The following is a 20,291-nucleotide window of genomic DNA, read 5'->3' as shown; positions in this document are numbered from 1 at the left end:
TGAAAACTACTTTCTTGCATTTTTAAATTTTATCTTTGAGTTTTTAGCTTTATTTTTTTGAAAACTGAAATAGTTACAAAATAAGTTTCATTCTCAAAACTAAAATTGAAAAGTTGAAATAATTATCAAAGAACTTCTAGCATCATAATATAGTTTGTAGGATATCATAAAATCTACCAAAAAGCCAAATGTGAATATGAAGACCTAAAATTATATATTTTGCCGAAAGACATATTGCCTAATTATTATTACGGGGCGGTAATAATTAGAAAAAACGCACTATTCAACCCAAAAAAAAAAAGTCTTTTAAGCGATGTTATGGTTGCAAAAATTTGTCATCTTCAGTCTTGCTGAATTTGCTTTTACAAAACAAGTAACACCTTTGATCAAAGACCAAAGCCTCAAGCGCCCATGAGGTTGGGGTGAGAGGGGGAAGTTTGGCCAATGGATCTTTGATGCCCAAGTCAATATCTCTAAAATGAGTGAGTGCTTAGGCCTTGTATGCGTAGCGAAAAGCTTACCAAAATTTGGTGGAGATGGAGGTATTTATAGGAGGAGGTGGCCAACTATGGTGTTAGGGTTTTGCCCTACACATGACAAAATCCTAATGGTCAAAGTGTGTCATCTGTTGGATGAATGAGGAAATAATATTATCAAGATATTAATTAAGAGATAATATCTTGGGATAATGGTGGAAGTATTCTTGATTGATTGTAATAGGGACTCCTTACTTAATTGAGTTAATCTTCAATTAGGAATGTATTAAAGATGAGATTTAGTAATTAGTATATCTTTAATACATTTGACTTTTCCATGCCAAGAGCAGGGGAGCTTTGAGCAATTGTAGTTAGCTGCTTGGACCTTCAGGGATTCTGAGCTACGCGTGGGAGTATTTGAGAGCCATGCCCGTTCAATGAGGGAAATCTATCTTTCTTGAGATAAAGTCATGTGTCATCTCTAGGATTTTTGGGATTATTTTTAGATCCATAAATGCCCCTACACCTTTTGGGCTGCAAGTAGAAAAGGGTAATAGGTTTAGAAATCCCAAGTTGCTTAGGTGTGTAGAGAGTTATTTCCCCATTTGATGTAGATCTTCCACATTGTTTTGGAAATTGTAATACCTCGTATTTAAAAAAAATGGTTATATATATGTGTGTGTATAAGTAATTATTTTTATGCAATGATTTTATTGAGTTTCTTTATATATACTATGAGTACAAAAAAAACTTATATTTTTGGCATGTAAGTTAGTAGGGATTCTTTCACTAAAAAAATATATTTTTGTGCCTAACTAATACTTTTATACTCAAATGTCTCCAACTAGAGAGGTTCCTTTTTTTTTTTGGCATCCTCATCATAATTTTGTAACTTTGTCGAGTAACTGTGTATCTTATATGTATATATGCATTATTTTGATTTGTTAGGGTTTATACTTACCCTTTTTGTGCCAATAGCAACTAAGTTACCCTTGCTAGCCTTTTTGATCTTTAATTAGTGAAGTGTAAAAGGGTTGGAGAGTTAAGCTTCGAGAGGTGGGAATTTTCTAGTAGGGTTAGCTTGATTTTTTCTCCAAAGAATGAGGTGGAAATTGGTAATTAATAGCAGCTAATAATTAGGGTGAAGAGGTGGAGTTTATTGCATGTGTATGTTAGTCTGTTTGCATGTAGGTGGCAACACTTTGAGGTATTAGAAGTGCTTACTCATCAATCTATGGGAATCTTAATCATTAGGATGATATTCACCACTCTAAATAGAGGAAGATGACAACTTATTCTGGTTAGAACATTTCACGTGGCCTTTGATGCAAGGAACATCTTGCATGATATTCATTAACTTCACACTTGTTGTTTTTCCATTGGACCACATTTCATTCTTAATGATTAGGACTTGTTGCCTTGTTATTGGAACACATGTTATGTCTAATGATTGCCACAACACTTGGTTTCTTTCTATTGGCACACTTGTGGAGGTTTTTGGAGACGAAGATGTCATGCAATCTTTATAAAGGAAGGAGCAAGAACCAACATAGGACATGGAGAGGAGAGAGGAAGAAGAAGAAAAAGAAAAAGAACAACTCCAACAAAAAGCCATCCTCCCTTTCATATTTCCTCTTTATCTTTCTTTTACATACTGTTAAGGTTTTAAGCCATCTTTCATTGTATTTGTAAGTTTCTTATATATAGTGAAATACAATGAAAGCAAACCCCAGTGGATGTAGTCAATTTGGCGAACCACTTAATTCTTGTGTTGTTTATGCATTTACATTTGGAGATCATTGCCATGAGAAGCACTTCCACCAAACCATCAAAAATCTCCATTTATTTCCCTTGAGAATGATGTACAAAAAGTATGAGACAAATCCCAGAAAAATACATGAGACCTTACCCAACAAATCTCTCCCCCAAACTCACCGTCATTTTCATCTATCAAAAGAAAGATATCCAAAAACTAGAAATTTGTCCCGCCTATTTAACAGACCAAAACACCACCATCCATAGATTATATCATAGTACTTTCTTCATGAGAGTTGTTTGTCTGTCTCTCTATCATGATATATCCAAATTTCAGGAAAATCCAACAGTATGATCATCCAATATGTTTGAATACCAACACAGTCTCTAATCCCATAGAAAACTGGACAGCCATGTTATGATTACCAAAACCCAATTTTTTGTACCTCCAATCGAAAAGAGTTAAGTTGTGTTTAAGATGTGAGGATATTCAAGGGCTAAAGTTTGCCTTGAATATAAAATAATGAACCTTGTATACGTCAGGCATCGGGGAAAGGGCTTGAGTATGCAACCGGTTGGTTATAAAATAATGAAATCTTGTATATGTCAGGCGTCAAGGGAAGGGCTTGAATATACAATTGGGCGTAGGGGGAACTGCTTAAAGTGGAAATTAAGAATTTAATTACAAAAATTGGATTTAAGGGATGAACGGAGTTCACTCATATTCTAAGGCATTTGGAGCCAAATGGTATAAGTATGGTATGAGACGTGCAGGCTTAGGTGCCTTAGGTATGTGTTAGCAGGATTAGAAGGGAGTGAGTACATTCATCCATCTCATTTGCTTATATTTCATGCATTTGAAATAATTGTTACAATTTAATTAGTATTTTGTTGGTAGTTTTTGTTGTGAATTAATTTGTGCACTATAGTTGTTCCGCTGCGTATTCAATAAATTTTGTGTAAGATTTTGTTGATGTATGGTGTAATCGTTATAATTTAATTTTTTTTTTCCACCATATCTTGGTTGTAGAATTTACTTCTATAGCTAAGATATGACTCACACCCTAACTCGTGAATAGTCTTTATTCATGGGTCGGGGCGTGACAAAAATAGGGTCTTCATTGTGAAAGGGAAGTCAATTGCAACTAGGACTTATTTAAGCCTGCCTTAAGCGGAGGGCTAAGTAAACTCAGAGAACAATTTTATCCCTACTAGAAAGAGAGAAAATGCTAGAGGATATTGTAAACCCCTCCCATAGTTTTCTTTTTTGCTTGCCGTTGTAAAGAGTTGATCGTCATCATTATTTTTTTTTCGTGCCACACCAAGATAAGAAAAAGTTGACTTTTTTCTTCTTTTTCTTCTTGGGTAGTGTTGTCACAGGACAACGGTGAGAGTGGTCTCAGGCATGCTAGCCGTCACGTGAGCGTGACGTAACCATAAGTGCGACACGGAAGCGAAACAATAACAAACATAAGAAGGAATTCAAACCAAACTCTAGTAGAATAACCTACTAGAATAACAGGACGAGTTATAAAGTAAACACATAAATTCAGAGCATAGGTTTAAGTGCAATCAAGTAGGACTAAAATAAAAGTACATCACCCTCAGGTGAGTCCTACATGTCAAGAGTCTGTCAGAATGCCGGAAAAAGACCTCGAGAGTCACCAACCGCTAACTAGAACCTGGAGGGGCACAAAACAAAGATGAGTGGGTCAGTAAAACCAAATATTTCTCAAAACATTTCATTTAAAACATTTCTAACCCCTCACCGTAAAACCTGTATACTTTCCCAGAAAATAGTATATATAAAACCATATGTAATCTCAAAACTCAAATCCCAAGTCTTTAACATTTTTCAAGAAAAAAATATGCCATGCCATGAATCAAAATATAAATCAGGTGAAATAAGGAATCAATCGGAGACCCTGCAGTTGGTCCTATACGATTAATTCTATAGCTCAATATCCCACTCAGCCGGAGTCACCGGACTGATTTTTCCGGCGGCCGGTTTCCGGCAAATTTTGTAACTCTTCGTTCTCCTTCGTTTTTCACCCATTTTCTTCGTATTTTATACCAAATTGAAGCCCCAAACATGAAGAATCACGATAGACTAGTTTAAGGCTCTAAAAATCAAGAAATCTCACCGGAAAAATTCCAAGAAATTCGGCCAAAGTTGAACCACGTGATCCCGACGTCCAAATCCTTCAAACGAAGTACTCCGAGCCTCCTTGAGACCTCACTAAGCTCACTACAAGCTTAGAATTCCCTGAAAATCAACATTTTACGTTTGCATGAACAGTGACCAAAAATGAAGGTTCGGGTTTCACGTGATTCCGAAGGTTTCACTTCCTAAAACTAGTACCATTCAACTCAGAATGTCAAAAGGATGAAGATGCATACCTTGGTTGCCTCGATCCGTCGAGTTTGGAAGGTTTTTGGGTGTCTCCGTACGTATGGGTGTGTGAGAGAGAGGGTTAGTCGAGATGGAGGAGAGAGAGAGACCACGGGATGGAGAGAGAAAGATGGAGGGTTTTAATGTCCCAAAATCAATCTACACCATCCATTTGTCTAATCCCTAACCAACATAACAAAATCAATTTAATAATCCAACTCACATATGCATTTTATTTTAATCTTGCCTAATATTTGAACCAACAACGTCTCACACACACGTACCTTAATGCCCGTTAAGGGCAATTCAGTCATTTCACGTTCCCGTCAAATGTACCTTCGGGACGGGCTGTGACATCCGGAGTTAGAGTGAAGTATCTAGTTGTGGCTAAGTCTAGATTGCCTTCTGAAAAGCTCCCCACTGCGAGAAGTGGGGAGGAAAGTCTGTCACTTGGAAAAGTGGATTCGGCTGTTAAAGAGGTGTCAAAGCCTACTCCTTCTGCGAATGCCACATTGTGCTGCTTGCCAAGAAGGAGTGAACTGCTTGAGTTTAATTTCTCAATTGCTGTAGATGGATTAGTTGAGGATGAAGTCAAGATCAATGCTGGTAAAGATGAAGTGTCGGATGAGCAAACAGTTGTTGTTGGAGAGCACAAAGTCATCCAAGCTGCTAAATGGGTAGGCTTTGTTTAGCTTGTATTAGGTTTTGCCAATCTTCGTGCAAGTTTATCAATTTGCTAGAATTTTAATAAATTGCTTTCTTCGCTTTACTCTAACTTTATTTTTCTTGGAACTTTGCTTGCTTGAAGAATTTTATTCTTTTGTTTGTGAACGATGGAAGAATTTTATTAGATAAAACAAGGTTACAAAAAACGGTAAGCGATAGTTGGGCGGTGGGGAGGAGTCTAGTGCTTAGGGGTCTAGGGTTTATTTTTATTTTCACATCTGTTATATATTGCATAATATAATTATTATATGTAAAATTTTAGACTCTTTGGGTTGCTTTTGCATCATTTTCTAAGCCCATAAATTTTGTTGGGCTGTTTTTCCACATTAATGAAAGCCTTGTATTCCTAGTTTTTATAGAATTGTCTAACTGCTAAAAACACCTAACTAATGCTAGCTAAAGCTGCTAAACCATTGTCTCCGTCACCCATCTCTACAATTGCAGACGCATAACTTCTCTTCCACCACTCTCTCTCTCTCTCTCTCTCTCTCTCTACTTCTTGTCGTAGGTCATCATCGACTCCTTGTCTAGCACACCTTGAGCTGTAGCAAGGGTAGATCAGTTTTTTTGGCGTTGACAATAACTACAAGTTATGGTTGGTGGCCTTCTTCTAAAATACACGGTGCTCACATGCCCCTGAGATAACGACAACATGTTTGGTGACACGTTCATCATTATCTAAGGAGACGAGATATTCTCAAATTTGGTAGTCCGTGTGGCAGACGCGCTTCAGAGAGAGCTGAGTCTGAGCCCTCGGTTAGTTGAGGTGTGATGGAAAGCAACCCTCCCGAAACACAAGTTAGGATTTGGAGTTAAGGGGTCGGCATCGCATGACTTTTTAAGGAAATAAAAATATATTGGCCCATAGCAGGCCTTATTTTTATATATGACCCAAACAATCTTATCAAACCCAGCAACATTGCAAGCTAATAATCTCTCTCTTATTGCATAAGCTTCATCAGCAATGCCAATTGCACGCACTTGTTGGCTGCTGCTCAATCGCAGACTTGAATTCTGCTTGCTGCTTCATAAAAGCCCAGACACTGACACACACTTGACATAATATAAACTGCAAATCGATACCAAATAGATATTTGGTACAACTCTCAGCACTGAATGAAATTTGGGTTGAAAAGTTCCTCTAATGATCTTCAGAACTCACTTCCAGCACATCAATGGAATTCAACCTTAAAAATGCCAGTGTGCCAAAAAAAAAAAAAAGACATTATTTTTCTAGTGTTTGTGTTTAACAATGTAAGTAACAATTGAAGTGGCGACATTCTTTGACAAAGTGCTTAATTGCGTGCGCGTGTAGAATAGAAATGAACGATGTTAGAACAATATGCTCTCCTCTCTGTGCCGAACTTTGAATTCCCCTTCTAATAGTTTTAAGAAACAATCAACTAAAATGGATCTTGTAGTCTGAATCATTCAAAACGTACCCTTGTGATTAATTATGCAATATAACAAACAGTTCATCACGTACCCTATTTCTCGACAAATACTATAGTTGAACAATAAACATGACTGACGGGGACGAGGTTTTATTTTCTTCAAAATAATACTAGTTCAACTTTGTTCACCATTGTAGCCCAATTCTCCAAAATTTTCAGTGTGAAATTAAGGCATCTGTAGATTATAGTATATCACTGAACTTGTTTTTTATCAGAAGCTGAGCCCCTTCAACTAACCTCTTTACCACCTCCCCTGCAGGTAAAATTTCCTTGATGACACTACTACAAAATTATCTATAACAGGCGGTTCAAAAATCGACAAAAAATGTATATTATTGTCGGATTTTAAGCAAAATCCGACAAAAAATGGATGCAGTGGCGGATATAATAAGTGACAGAATTGCTTGCGTCAGGAAATGAATTTTCCGACAGAAAATACTCTAAAACAGACAGAAATTGTGTCGGATGTAACCGACAGATAATAAATTAATAATAAATAAATAATAGCTTTTTCTGTCGGAAAAAACCGACAGAACGTATAAACAGAACTTATGTCGGTTATAACCGACAGTAAATATATTAATAATAAATAAGACAATTTTCTGTCGGATAAAACCGACAGAAAATAGATAAAAAATAAAAAAAAAATATAACAGCATTATCCCTTCTTCTCGTCATTCTTCTTCTGCTCGGAATGACCCAACAAGCTTGAACCAGATTTTGCAGTTCATCCTCGATCTCATCTGTAGAAACCGTAGGAGGTAAATTTCTTACATGGACAAATATCAGAAAGCGTAAAATATGGCTCAAAAGCTACCTTCTTCCTCCAGTGCATAACCTTCCTCTGTTGCTTCTGCCCCAAACTCGGGCACAAATGACTGAGCAGAGTTGGATTGTTCAACAGCAGGCTGAGGTGTGGAGCTGCTACTGGTGCAGACGGTTCTTTAGCAACCCACAACTATTATTTTTCAGTCATATACAACAAAATATATAGCACAAGTTACAAAAGCATATTCAACAAAATAGAGCTCAACGGAATGTAAGATTGTTGTGCAACTGCAGTATAGTCGAAGCAGTTTCCAGCTGATGCACAAAAGAAAAATTCACTCACACAAAGATGCAGAGAAGGCCATAAAGACATGATCACACAACAATGGGTTTAGGCACATACAAAAGAAGCATAAGTTTTCTAAAATAACAGGACAACGTGAACAAGAAAAACAACAAAGGAAAATTAGGTAGCCTAACCAATAAGTTTACAGAAATCCTATTCGGTGTCTGATATATACGCAAATATTCTAAAAATTCTAGCAAAAATACCAAACCCCATTCAACCAATGGCATCATGTCACAAGGTTGACATAGCTTTGAGACCACGCAGTGAATTCCAGAGAGGCACCAAGAAACGTAAACAAATGGCAGGATTTATAGACCACAGAAGAACAAAGTAAAACGCTAGAAAAAGAATGACACACTACGATTACACTGCAGTACTACAACCTCATTAATAGTACTCAATTGTGAATCAAGAAACAAAACGAACATAGTATGTTTCTCACTACTTGTAACAAATATTCCTACTTTGATAATTACTAGAACCAAAAGAAAGAGAAAAACATGAAACCCCTTGGGCGGGAAAAATGAAACAAACCTTCAGTTTTGGGCGCATTCTTGTAGTCGTCCAGGGTCAAGATGGGCTGTATCTCTTTTTTAACTAGATGCTGCCTTCTTTTAGTCTTCACCAGCAAGCGCAATACGAAAACCAGCTATCACATTACGCATACCCTTCAAAAGGCAAGAAAGAGAACTTAGGATATAATTCAGATCACCAAAAAAAGATGTATATCTTCAGCTGTACCTTCCTATCAACGTATGCTACATAGGGACAAGTTGGACAGAAGAATCTCGCATCGTGCATATTCAGCAGTTCATACTGCAGCATGTTACCACAGCCTGGGCAGAACTCCATTTCCTAAAGCCTCTAATCACAAATCTCCCCCCTTTCTCTGAAATTATTTTCGATTTCGAGATGTCATTACATTGTGCGTGCTTATAAACTACCATCAACAAGCGAGAAGGAGAAGGAAATGAGGAGAAGAGAAAAGGGGGAAGGGAGAAGCAGCGGCGCAAGGAAAGAGATGGAGGGGTTTTATTTTGGAATATTGTCATTCGGTTAAAAGCGACAGAAAAAAAAATTAAAATAAAAATGGACATAAAAGTTCATTACTGTCGGTTATAACCGACAAGAACAAAATGGCGGCAAAAATCCCTCCGAAATTCCCTCCGAAATTTTTAAATTCCCCCCAAAAATTTTAAATTCCCCCCCAAAATTTTGTTACGATTAAAAAAAATAAAATAATAATTGTTTGGTTTAATAAATAAATAAATAATATGTATTTAAATATAATACGTTTTTAAAAATTACATAAATAATTGTTTGGTTTAATAGATAATTTTTACACTTTTGGTTTAATAGATAATAACCCATGTAAAATATGCGATAAAGAAACAAAAAGAGAATTATACAATGTAAATGTCATCACACAAACTAAATATTGTCTGATCAATACTTGAAAAACATAAATAAAAATTTAGCACAAATTACTTTTCCGACTTCAAAATTTAGGCAAATTTAACGGAGATATGCATTCTATGAAACTAGTTTCCATGATCTAACCGTCAAATTTGTTTGTAGATACTACAAGATCGCTTACGTAAAAAATCGCAAAAAAAAAAAACATTCAGAGATTAGGTAACAAAACAAAAGTTTTCGACGGTTATGAACAAAAAATCACAATTTAACGGTTATGTTAGCTCTGATTTGATGATTTTTTACAGCAACACTACTCGACCCTATAAATTCGCATTGAACAAATTTGATCTTCAATTTAAAATATTTACACTAGTGGATACCACAAATCTTATTTTATACTTAATGGAAGTATAATATTAACTCTAAGTGTTTGTTTAATTTACCGTTTTGACGCGATATGCATCCTACAAAACCTTTTTCAATGATCCAACCGTTAAACTTATTTGTACACACTCTGAGATCGCATACGTAAAAAATCACAGAAAACAAACATTCAGATATTAGGTAACATAACAAAAGTTTTCGACGGTTATAAACGAAAAATCACAATTTAACGATTATTTTAGCTCCAATTTTGATGATTTTTTACAGCTACACTCCTCGACCCTATAAGAATGCATTGAATGAATTTGATCTTCAATTTAAAATATTTACACTAGTGGATACCACAAAATCTTATTTTATACTTAATGGAAGTATAATATTAACTCTAAGTGTTTGTTTAATCTACCGTTTTGACGCGATATGCATCCTATGAAACTATTTTCAATAATCCAACCGTCAAACTTATTTGTACACAGTCTGAGATCACATATGTAAAAAATCACAAAAAACAAACATTCAGAGATTAGGTAACATAACAAAAGTTTTTGACGGTTATAAACGAAAAATCACAATTTAATGGTTATTTTAGCTCTGATTTTAATTATTTTTTACAGCTACACTCCTTGACCCTATAAGAATGCAATGAATAAATTTGATCATCAATTTATAATATTTACACTAAATCTTATTTTATACTTAATGGAAGTATAACATTAACTTTTTTCAATGATCTAACCATCAAACTTGTTTGTACACACTCCGAGATCGCATACCTAAAAAATCACAAAAAACAAACATTCAGAGATTAGGAAACAGAACAAAAGTTTTCGACGGTTATAAACGAAAAATCACAATTTAACGGTTATTTTAGCTCTGATTTTGTTGATTTTTTACAGCTACACTCCTCGACCCTATAAGAATGCATTGAATGAATTTGATCTTCAATTTAAAATATTAAAACTAGTGGATTTTTTATACTTAATGGAAGTATAACATTAACTCTTAAGTGTTTGTTAAATCTATCAATTTGATAGGATATGCATTCTACGAAACTAGTTTCAACGCACCGTCAAATATGTTTGTATATACTCCGAGATAGTATGTGTAAAAAATCACAAAAACATTTAGAGATTAGGTAACGGGTCTGTGAGTGAAAAAAAAATATTTAAACCATTTGTCTATTTATTTTTAATCAATATAACATTTTAAAATATGAAGCAAAAGAATTGAAAAACTTACAAAATGAGGGGAGAAGAAGAGAAAGATTGAAGATGAAGAGAAAACAAGTAAAATGAAGATGAGGAAGAAAACGAAATCTGAAAGAACAACAAATTGAAAAGCGTTTGGTGTAAAGTGAATTTTTATCAGTTATAACCAACACAATACTAAAATAATAACCGCCAGAATACTAAAATAATAAAATAATAAATTTCTATCGGTTATAACCACCACCATTATCCTAAAAACCGCCACTAGTAACTTAGAAACCGCAAGAATATGTCAAAATATATTTTTTTTAAAATTCAAAAATACTGTCGGTTATAACCGACAGGAGTTTTAAATTTTCCGTCAGTAATTATCCGCCAGGAATTTATGTCGGATATAACCGACATGATTTTTCTAATATCCTCCACTAATTAAATAATGTGTCGGATACAATTTATCCAACAGTATTTTTCTAAATCCGTCACCATCATCCGCCACCTAAAGCTAATATTGTAGTAGTGTGAGTCCTACACTTTGGCCGGCATACACCACCACGCTTTCAATGTCACACGTTGTTGTCGCATTTGGAACAGTACCGGCAAGACCGCGAATTTCTATTTTCTGTTAGAGAATATAAGTCAAGATTGCTATCCATCGGACTCCAAGTCAAACAAAGACATTCCACTTAGTTATATGCAATGCATGAAAAAAATGCAGAAACCGGAAATGGCATACTCTTGGTTCTAGTGGTAAGCGTTGCTTGTCAAGTATCAGAAAAACTTCATCCTCACCCTATCATGTATTATTGCGCGGCCGATGACAGGTTGACCCACTTCATTTTGATCAGCAGGAATATATTTACAATCATTGAAGAAAGGTGTATGCAGAACAAGATGTGGTGCATCGGGCCACCTTGCACAGCCGAATACATCAGCGTACTCAGTTGCGTCATATTCAGCCACCTTTCTCTTGTATGCAGGATGAGCATGACTTTCTTCAGTTGCAAGAAACCTACAAGGACAAATTTATAGAAAAACCAAATTACTAAAACTTCACTTATAATTGAAAACATCTTGAACGAATACAGTATGAGAAAGTTTCTGGAAATTTGTAACTCAATGATATGAAGATGTGTTGTTTCCCAAACCTATGTTGCAAGATTGTTTAAATATGCTCTTTGAAAAGTCTAACAGGTCAAGTATATCAAACTTGTTGGCGTGAGTCAACAATAATACAATAGGAATGTAATTGTGTTTCTAGTTTGGGTATAGCTCTCTTTTTATGTTTTTAATATTCCTTGTAGTACAAGGATTGAGTATGTATAGATATGTGTTGCCTCTTATGAAAGAAGAATATAGAGAAATATATTGAAATCTTAAAATTAGTTTTATTTTAGCATCAGAGCGGGTTTCGACCTTGCTTTTCTTCTACACCAAAAATACCGATCACAAGTGGTCTCGAAACAAGAGACTCGCCCTAAACCCTTAAACCAAATCAGAGAGAAATTTTTTCATTGTTCTTGCAGCTCCAATGGCTGAACAATAAGTCGTGCTCTCCACTGTAGGTTCGGTTCCTACGTTAAACAAATCCTCCAATCTGGCTTTGCCATTCGAATTCAAGGCTGTAGGAGTCTCGGGACCTGGGCTTGTGGCGCTAGCTTCCAGCGGGGCCTGCAGCGCTAGCTTCCAGCATATTGATCTCCAGCAAGCTGGGCTTGCCGTGCCTAGGGCCCAAAATCCAGTTAGGCAGCCAACAAGTGGCGCTGACTTCAACAGAAAAGTGGGCGCTAGCCTGCTGAGCCCACCAACGGCATCAGAAAATAAACCTGAACCCAGCCAATCTTGGCCCATAACTATCTCTTTCAAATTTGATTGCTTCCCAAGAGCAATCCAACAATCTAGGTAACATGGGAACAACCTTAATTGCATCTGTTGATCTTGATATAGGTTGGATCATTGACTCCGGAGCCACTAATCATATGATTTATGATCGTACTTTATTTAACTCTACAACACTACCACCCGAGGATAGTATTGTCAATGCTAATGGAGGTGTTGCCCCAGTTCCAGGAGCGGGCTCGATAGCACTCACTCCTACTCTCTCATTATATAACTGCTTACTTGTTCCCACACTCTCAAGCCATTTGTTATATGTGGGACAGGTCACCGAGCAATTAAACTGTGTTGTGCAAATGTTTTCATCTTTTTGTTTACTTCAGGACATTCGAACTCAAGAAATCATTGGGCATGGTACTAAGAGGAAAGGGTTGTATTATATTGATGATGTAGCACAAGGCTGTGTTCATCAAGTTCAAGGTCATGATAATGGAAAATTAAGGTCTATTCAATTGTGGCATAGTCGGCTAGGTCATGCCTCCTTTGGTTATTTGCGAAAATTACTTCCATCATTATTTAATAATATTCCAGAGTCCTCGTTAAAATGTGATGTTTGCACATTTTCTAAAAATCATGGAGCTTCTTATCCTCCAAGTTTGCATAAAAGAACAATTATGTTTGAGTTAATTCATTCTGATATGTGGGGGCCATCTCTGGTTACTACTCAGCATGGTGTGCATTGGTTTGTAACATTTGTTGATGATTGCACTAGGATGACTTGGTTGTACCTCATGAAAAATAAAAGTGATATGGGTGACATTTTCAAAGCATTTTATCACATGGTCTATACTCAGTATTCACTATGTGTTAAACTGCTTCGATTAAACAACGGTGGTGAGTATCTTAATCAGGATATTTCTTAGTTTTTTACGGAAAAGAGCATTCTTTATGAAACTACGTGTCCTCAGACCCCCACAACAAAATCGAGTTGCCAAACGAAAAAATCAGCACATCCTTGAGATTACCATGCCCTTTTTATTGGTAGCTGTGCACCCAAGACATATTGGGCTGATGCAATCACTTATGCTATTTATATCATGAACCGAATGCCATCGCGCATTCTCTCTTTTAGAACCCCCTTAGTCATGCTTGCTGATCATGTTTTGCTCCCTTCCACTCTTCATCTCGAACCCCGGGTTTTTGGTTGTGTGGCATATGTTCATCTTCACAAAAATCAAAGAAGCAAGCTTGATCTATGTGCGGTGCGATGTGTGTTCCTTGGCTTTAATCCTCAACAAAAAGGCTATAGATGTTATCATCCATCCACTCGACATATGTACGTCACCATGGATGTTACCTTTTCTAAAGATGAAATATTTTTTCCTCCCAGCCATACTCCTCAAGGGGAGACAACCTCAGGTGAAGATTATTGTTGATTCGATATTATGCCTACTATTTCTGTAAATAGCCCAAACGGGCCTTTAGACCAAATCGGCCTAGATGCTACTGACCAAACTGGCCAAGATGAAGCAAATTGTGATTGCCTTAATGAGTGTGCTGACCATGGCAGAGGGCGTGGGCTAGGACTGGGTGATGCTTGCCCAAGTGGGCCACATGTTGTACCCAGCGAGAATAATGATAGGTCGCATGCTGACGCGGTTGTCTGCAGCCCAAATTATGACGATGATGTTGCTGTCTGCCTATCTACAGTTGCCAACCCAAGTGGGCCAAATAGAAATTGTGGTGTTGGTCTGAGTGGGCATTTAAGGGTAATAATTGCTTCGAGTAATAGTTCCAGTGAGTTAGAAGATAATAAAAAACTCTCTCATACTCCAACGGATATTCTTGAGGTAAGTACTCACTCAGAAATTATTAAACCATCTTATATGTTGCCTCCTCGACAAAATCGAGGAAAGCCACCTGACAAGTATTCTCTAGAAGGAAAAGTGGGTATTCCATTTCAAACTGTGTCCCCACTCATTGACTTTCACCGAAATACTGTTCATTTGTTCAGCAAATGGAAACCATCAAAATACCCACTAGAGTGGAAGAAGATTTGAAAGATTCGAAATGGACAGAAGCAATGCAAGTTGAAATGGAAGCATTACAAAAGAATAATACATGGAGTGTGGTCCTACTTCCTAAAGGAAAGAAATCAGTAAGGGTGCAAATGGGTGTTCATTATTAAACATAAGATAGATGGAACAATTGATAGATACAAGGCGAGGCTAGTGGCCAAAGGTTTTACCCAAACCTTTGGGGTTAATTATCAGGAAATTTTTGCTCCTATTGCAAAGATGAATACCATTAGAGTTTTATTATCTCTTGCTTCAAACCATGAATGGCCTCTGAGATAGTTTGATGTTAAAAATGCTTTTCTACATGGTGATTTAGAGGAAGAGGTGTACATGGATATTCCACCAGGTTATGGCGCTGCGAACTCGAGTGGGAAAGTGTGTAGACTTCGGAAGGCACTGTATGGCCTTAAACAGTCACCCAGAGCGTGGTTTGGGCGATTCACCTAGGCAATGAAGAAGTATGGGTATCGACAGGGAAACGCAGACCATACGTTGTTCATTAAACGCAAAAATGGCGAGGTAACTCTGCTTATCATATATGTATATGATATGATTGTCACAGGTGATGATACAATGGAAATCGAACGTCTATAAGGGCATTTGTCTTCTGAGTTTGGATGAAAGATCTTGGAAGACTTAAATACTTCTTAGGAATTGAAGTGGCTAGGTCTCAAGAATGAATATACTTATCCTAGAGAAAGTATGTATTGGATCTCTCGTCTAAAACTGGTACGTTATGGTGTAAACTAGTGGATACACCTATGGTGCAGAATCATCATCTAGCAATTTATCAGGATCAAGTCCTAGTGAATAGGGAAAGGTATCAAAGATTGGTAGGGCGATTGATTTATTTGTCGCTTACAAGGCCAGATATTGCTTATGCAGTAAGTGTGGTGAGTCAATTTATGCATGCTCCTAGTGAGGATCATATGGAAGCAGTAATGCTGATTCTAAATTACTTAAAATGAGCTCAAGGAAAAATGTTGATGTATAGAAAGCATGGGCATATGGAGGTGAAAGGGTATACCAATGTAGATTGGGCTGGAAATATCACTCATCGGCAATTTACGCCAGGATACTTCATATTTGTAGCCGGTAATCTTGTGACATGGAGAAGTAAGAAGCAAAATGTGGTGGCAAGGTCTTCGGCCCAAGGTTGAGTACAGAGGAATGGCACATGGTATTTGTGAGATTCTATGGCTTCAGATTCTACTTATTGAGATAGGGTTTAAACCAAAGGGTTATATGCTATTGTATTGTGATAATCAAGCAACACGGGAGATAGCTAACAATCCGGTGCAGCATAATAGGACTAAACATGTTGAGGTGGATAGACATTTTATCAAAGAAAAGTTGGATGTTAAGTTGGTTAACATTCCGTTCATAAAGACAGAAGAACAATTGGTAGATATTTTAACTCATGCAGTTTCTGCAAGAAGGTTTCAAGACTTACTCGACAAGTTGGGCATTGGTGATATCTATGCACCAACTTGAGGGGGAGTGTTGGTATGAGCCAACAATAATACAATACGAATGTAATTATGTTTCCTAGTTTGGGTAAAACTCTCTTTTTATGTCCTTAATATTCCTTGTAGTACAAGGATTGAGTATGTATATATATGTGTTGCCTCCTATGAGAGAAGAATATAGAGAAATATATTGAAACCCTAAAATTAGTTTGATCTAAACCTAGTTCCTAGGCAGATGCCCTGAGCACCAAGGGCCAAAGTAGAAACATATCCACGGGCATCCACAATACCACCAATAACAATGAGAGTATATCTCGATCTCCAACAAGATCACCTACCTTCGGCAACAATGAAATCAAAGCATCCTATAATTTGAACAATAGAAAGCACATAGGTGTCAATAATTCCAAGTATCTTAGTTGACAAGTATCAAGCAATAGGCAATTAAGGAATGAAGCAAACACAAAACTAAGTATGTGACTATTGTAAAACCATCGGTGTTAATACAACGAGATCCAAGAAAGCAGGCTCACCTAACCGATCACATGCCCTCCTGCTTCACGCCCTTGAACAATAATTGCATCTACACCAACATGTATTGCTTTCTTCACTTCCTCCAGGCTCTCAACCTTGAACCAAATTATATACAACTCATTAGCACATCCAGGAAAGAAAATAACAATTAACATACCAATGATTGTTATGATGCTGTATCATACATATATGTTCTGCCAATAGAATATATAAAAAGAAGAGACAAAACATATGTCCGCAATTAATTTTAGCGTGTGCATGAAGATAAATATAAGTTAAACATAATAATTCTGCTAAACAAGTGTAAACACAAAAATTTTGTATCGAATGAAACAAGAACAAATATACAAAGTAAGTTTGTATTGGTGAATTATGTAGGTTACAATCTTTATTACAATTTTCCTCTGATTTAGTCTTCAAATTTGATGTAGATGCCTAGGTTGTTGATCCAAGGGTCACGATGACTTAATCTCGGATGAACGGTTGAACGATTGCTCCAAGTTTTGAGCTTGAAAACGACGGGTGGATGATCTTCACCTCAAGGGTCTTGGCAACTTGATCTTGAAATGAACGCTGCTACAAGTTTATAAGCTTGCAATGAAGTCTTGAAGGAATCGGCATGAGGGCTTGTTGATTCTTCAAGGAAGTGCTTCGACTTTGGTCAAGAGAAAGCTTCAGCTTTGGTTGAATGTTATTTGAGGAGAGCTTTGGCAACGTATTAGTCTTCAAAGGTTTGGCAGAGGTCCTTATGTGTAGAGATTTTTCAACCCTTATGCTTGTGCGAGGACCTTGTATTTATAGGCTTTTCAAGGCTTGCATTTGGGATGATTATAGGCATGTTTTGAGCCACTTTACTCCCTTGGCCAAATTTAAGGATCTTGTTGCCTATTTTGTGAGCAATCTTCAATTCTTACTTGTTTTTATGAAGATGCTTTAGCTTTCTTTCCAGTTTTATGATCAATTTGGATTCCCTAGCCAAATTTTGGCGAAGTTTTATACTTCCTTTGCTTGACTTGTGCGGCATGTCATTGATGACTTGTCTATTTGTGATGAGTCAAATGCCACGTGGAGCTTTGCGATGCATCATTTGTATGCAACGAAATTTACATGTCTACAAATGCCCTTACTTCAAGGTGCGTTGTAAGCATGTGCTTGTCACATGTAGGAAACGTGTTTTGAAGTCCTGCAATGTGAATGCTCTAACTCAAAGGTCGTGGAGACTTGATCTTGAATTAGTTTGCTTCTTCAAGGGTCGTAAAAGTGTATTTCTTTAACGAAACATTTCTTCAAGGGCCGCTGAGGCTTGGTCTTGAATAGAGGTGATGAATTTCATCAAGGGTCGTTAAGGCATATTTCTTGAATGAAATGAAAATTTCTTCTTCAATGGCTATAGAGACTTGATCTTGAATGAAATACATTTGGTGTATTTTTGAATTTTTTTCCTTGTGGTTGTAGGAAAAAAATGTTTTTCCTTTCTTAGGTAGGAACCTCCTTAAATTTCCTTCAAAATGTTGGAAAGCTTTGGTGATTTCCTTCAAGGTTTTGGAAAGCCTTGATGATTTCCTTCAAGATTTTGGGAAGCTTTGATGATTTCCTTCAAGGTTTTGGAAAGATTTAATGCTTGTCCTTGGGTAAGTAAGATGTACATTTTTTTCCACGGCAATGAGGTTTTTTTGCTTTCCTTTTTTTTGTTTTGGGAAACATGTCCTCTGACTTGCACACCCAATTTGAGATTGATTTCTTTCTTGGAAAATTTTGAAAAAATATGGAAAATGTAGCTTTATGCCTTATCTTTTCAGGCATATATCACTAAAAACATCCTACCTGCGCAAATTGGCTGAAACTTGCCATTTTTTTTCCATGGAGTTTGCTTCCTTCTTTTGGTGGGAATGTGCTTTCTTGTTTTGATTTTCCTTTTGCTATTTGGGTATGTATTTCCCTTATAGCATTAGGAAGCAATTTACCCCTATATATAGGACAATTGGGTGTATATTTTTTTCCACAACACAACTCATCTTGCCGTGGACTTTGTAGCTACTTGGAGTCGTGGGTTTTCTTTGCTGTTGTGCTTGTCGTGCCTGTTGCTAATGCTTGGAGCTTGTTGCTATGCGTCACTTTTACTATGTGGGGTAGTGTAAAAGATTACAGTGTTTTTACGCTGTGTAGTGCCTTTTGGTCACAACTTTCCTCGATGGTGATGTAGACGTGCCTCTTACCGTTGTTGCTACTGTCGTGCCTACAATTGCTGCTTAGAGCTTGTTGATGTGCGTCACTTTTACCGTGTGGGGTTGTGCAAAAGACTACATCATTTTTACGATGTGTAGTGCCTGTTGGTCACAACTTTCCTCGATGGTGACGTTGGCTTGCCCCTTGCTGCTACTGCCACTGCTATGCCCTGCAGTTGCTGCTTGGAGCTTGTTGCAGTGTGTCACTTTACCATGTGAGGTTGTGCAAAAGACTGTAGCATTTTTACGCTGTGTAATGCCTTTTGGTCACAACTTTCCTCGATGGTGACGTTGGCTTGCCCCTTACCGCTACTTGGAGCTGCTCACTTTGTTGTGCTCGATCAAGCTTTGTGGCTGATTTCTTTTATCGTTGCGACTTCATCAACATCATCCTTTGACTCTCACAAGGTTAGTCTCGCATGTCTTTTGTTTTGGCGAAGCAAAAAGAATTTTTATTTTCTTTTCTTTTCTTACTGTGCCCTACTCTTGCTTATGTTGCCTTGTTTGTTTTGTTACTGCCATGATATTTTTCAAGTGTTTCAAGAACAATACCATCACCATTCTCGCAAAGGAAGGTGATTTGTGAGATAGGGGAATGACGTTAAAGCTTTGTGCACCATTGACTGGACCTAAGGCACTTGTTATTCATGTAAAAGACAACTCAATGCACATCAAGTCATGGTATTCTGAAGAGTCTTGGGAGGTGATGTATTTTGGTCAATCAACTATGAAGAAGAAGGCATGAACGTTGAAGGTTCTAGTTTTGAACCCTTCGTATCATGTTCATGATAATTCACCAGCTTCATTTGAGCTTCTTGGTGATCGCATCCGCAGCGGAGCTGTGACTTGGAGTTATGCCTTGTTGACTACTGGGGAAGCTTTCTATGTTGAGTTTTACTGGGAGTGGCTTGAAGATGTCTTGAGCAGATCCAAAGATGTGCTTACCAACGCGACCCTTTATCATGTTGTGTACGCATCTTTGTTTAGCTACGATAGTTATCATTCCGTCCTTCGTGCGTTCTTCGAGCACTGGTGTTCAGAAACCAACACTTTTCACACAGCTCAATGAGAGATATCGATTTTACTTTGGGACCTCCACAAGATAGGAGGCTTGCCGATCCAGGGGAAATTTTATGACGAGGTTGTTCCTAGCATGGAAGAGTTTTCTCATCACAACAGTTGAGGATTGCTTGTGAGTTGCCGCTATTTGTTTTGGGCGTATCA

The 20,291-nt window shown here is 37.2% G+C and overlaps 1 protein-coding gene and 1 long non-coding RNA gene across 3 annotated transcripts in view; one reads left to right on the top strand and one right to left on the bottom strand.

Moving 5' to 3' along the window:
* LOC126621790 (uncharacterized) overlaps positions 1-20,291 on the top strand; it is a 91,263-nt gene that overhangs the window by 6,664 nt on the left and 64,308 nt on the right. The gene's annotated exons all lie outside the window — the stretch shown is intronic.
* Positions 6,971-20,291, bottom strand: part of LOC126621789 (uncharacterized) — a 94,560-nt gene continuing 81,239 nt past the window's right edge. Inside the window, exons 6-8 of the mRNA XM_050290374.1 lie at positions 11,718-11,937; positions 11,451-11,547; positions 6,971-7,080 (exon numbers count right to left, since the gene is read on the bottom strand). Coding sequence (XP_050146331.1) covers positions 6,986-7,080; positions 11,451-11,547; positions 11,718-11,937 — 412 coding nt within the window. The 3' untranslated portion in view covers positions 6,971-6,985. The remainder of the gene's footprint in view (positions 7,081-11,450; positions 11,548-11,717; positions 11,938-20,291) is intronic.

The sequence above is a fragment of the Malus sylvestris genome, chromosome 5 (assembly GCF_916048215.2).
Source record: "Malus sylvestris chromosome 5, drMalSylv7.2, whole genome shotgun sequence".
NCBI classification, from domain to species: domain Eukaryota; kingdom Viridiplantae; phylum Streptophyta; class Magnoliopsida; order Rosales; family Rosaceae; genus Malus; species Malus sylvestris.
The sequence above is the reverse complement of the archived record's forward strand: the minus strand, read 5'-3'. Positions and strand labels throughout refer to the sequence as shown.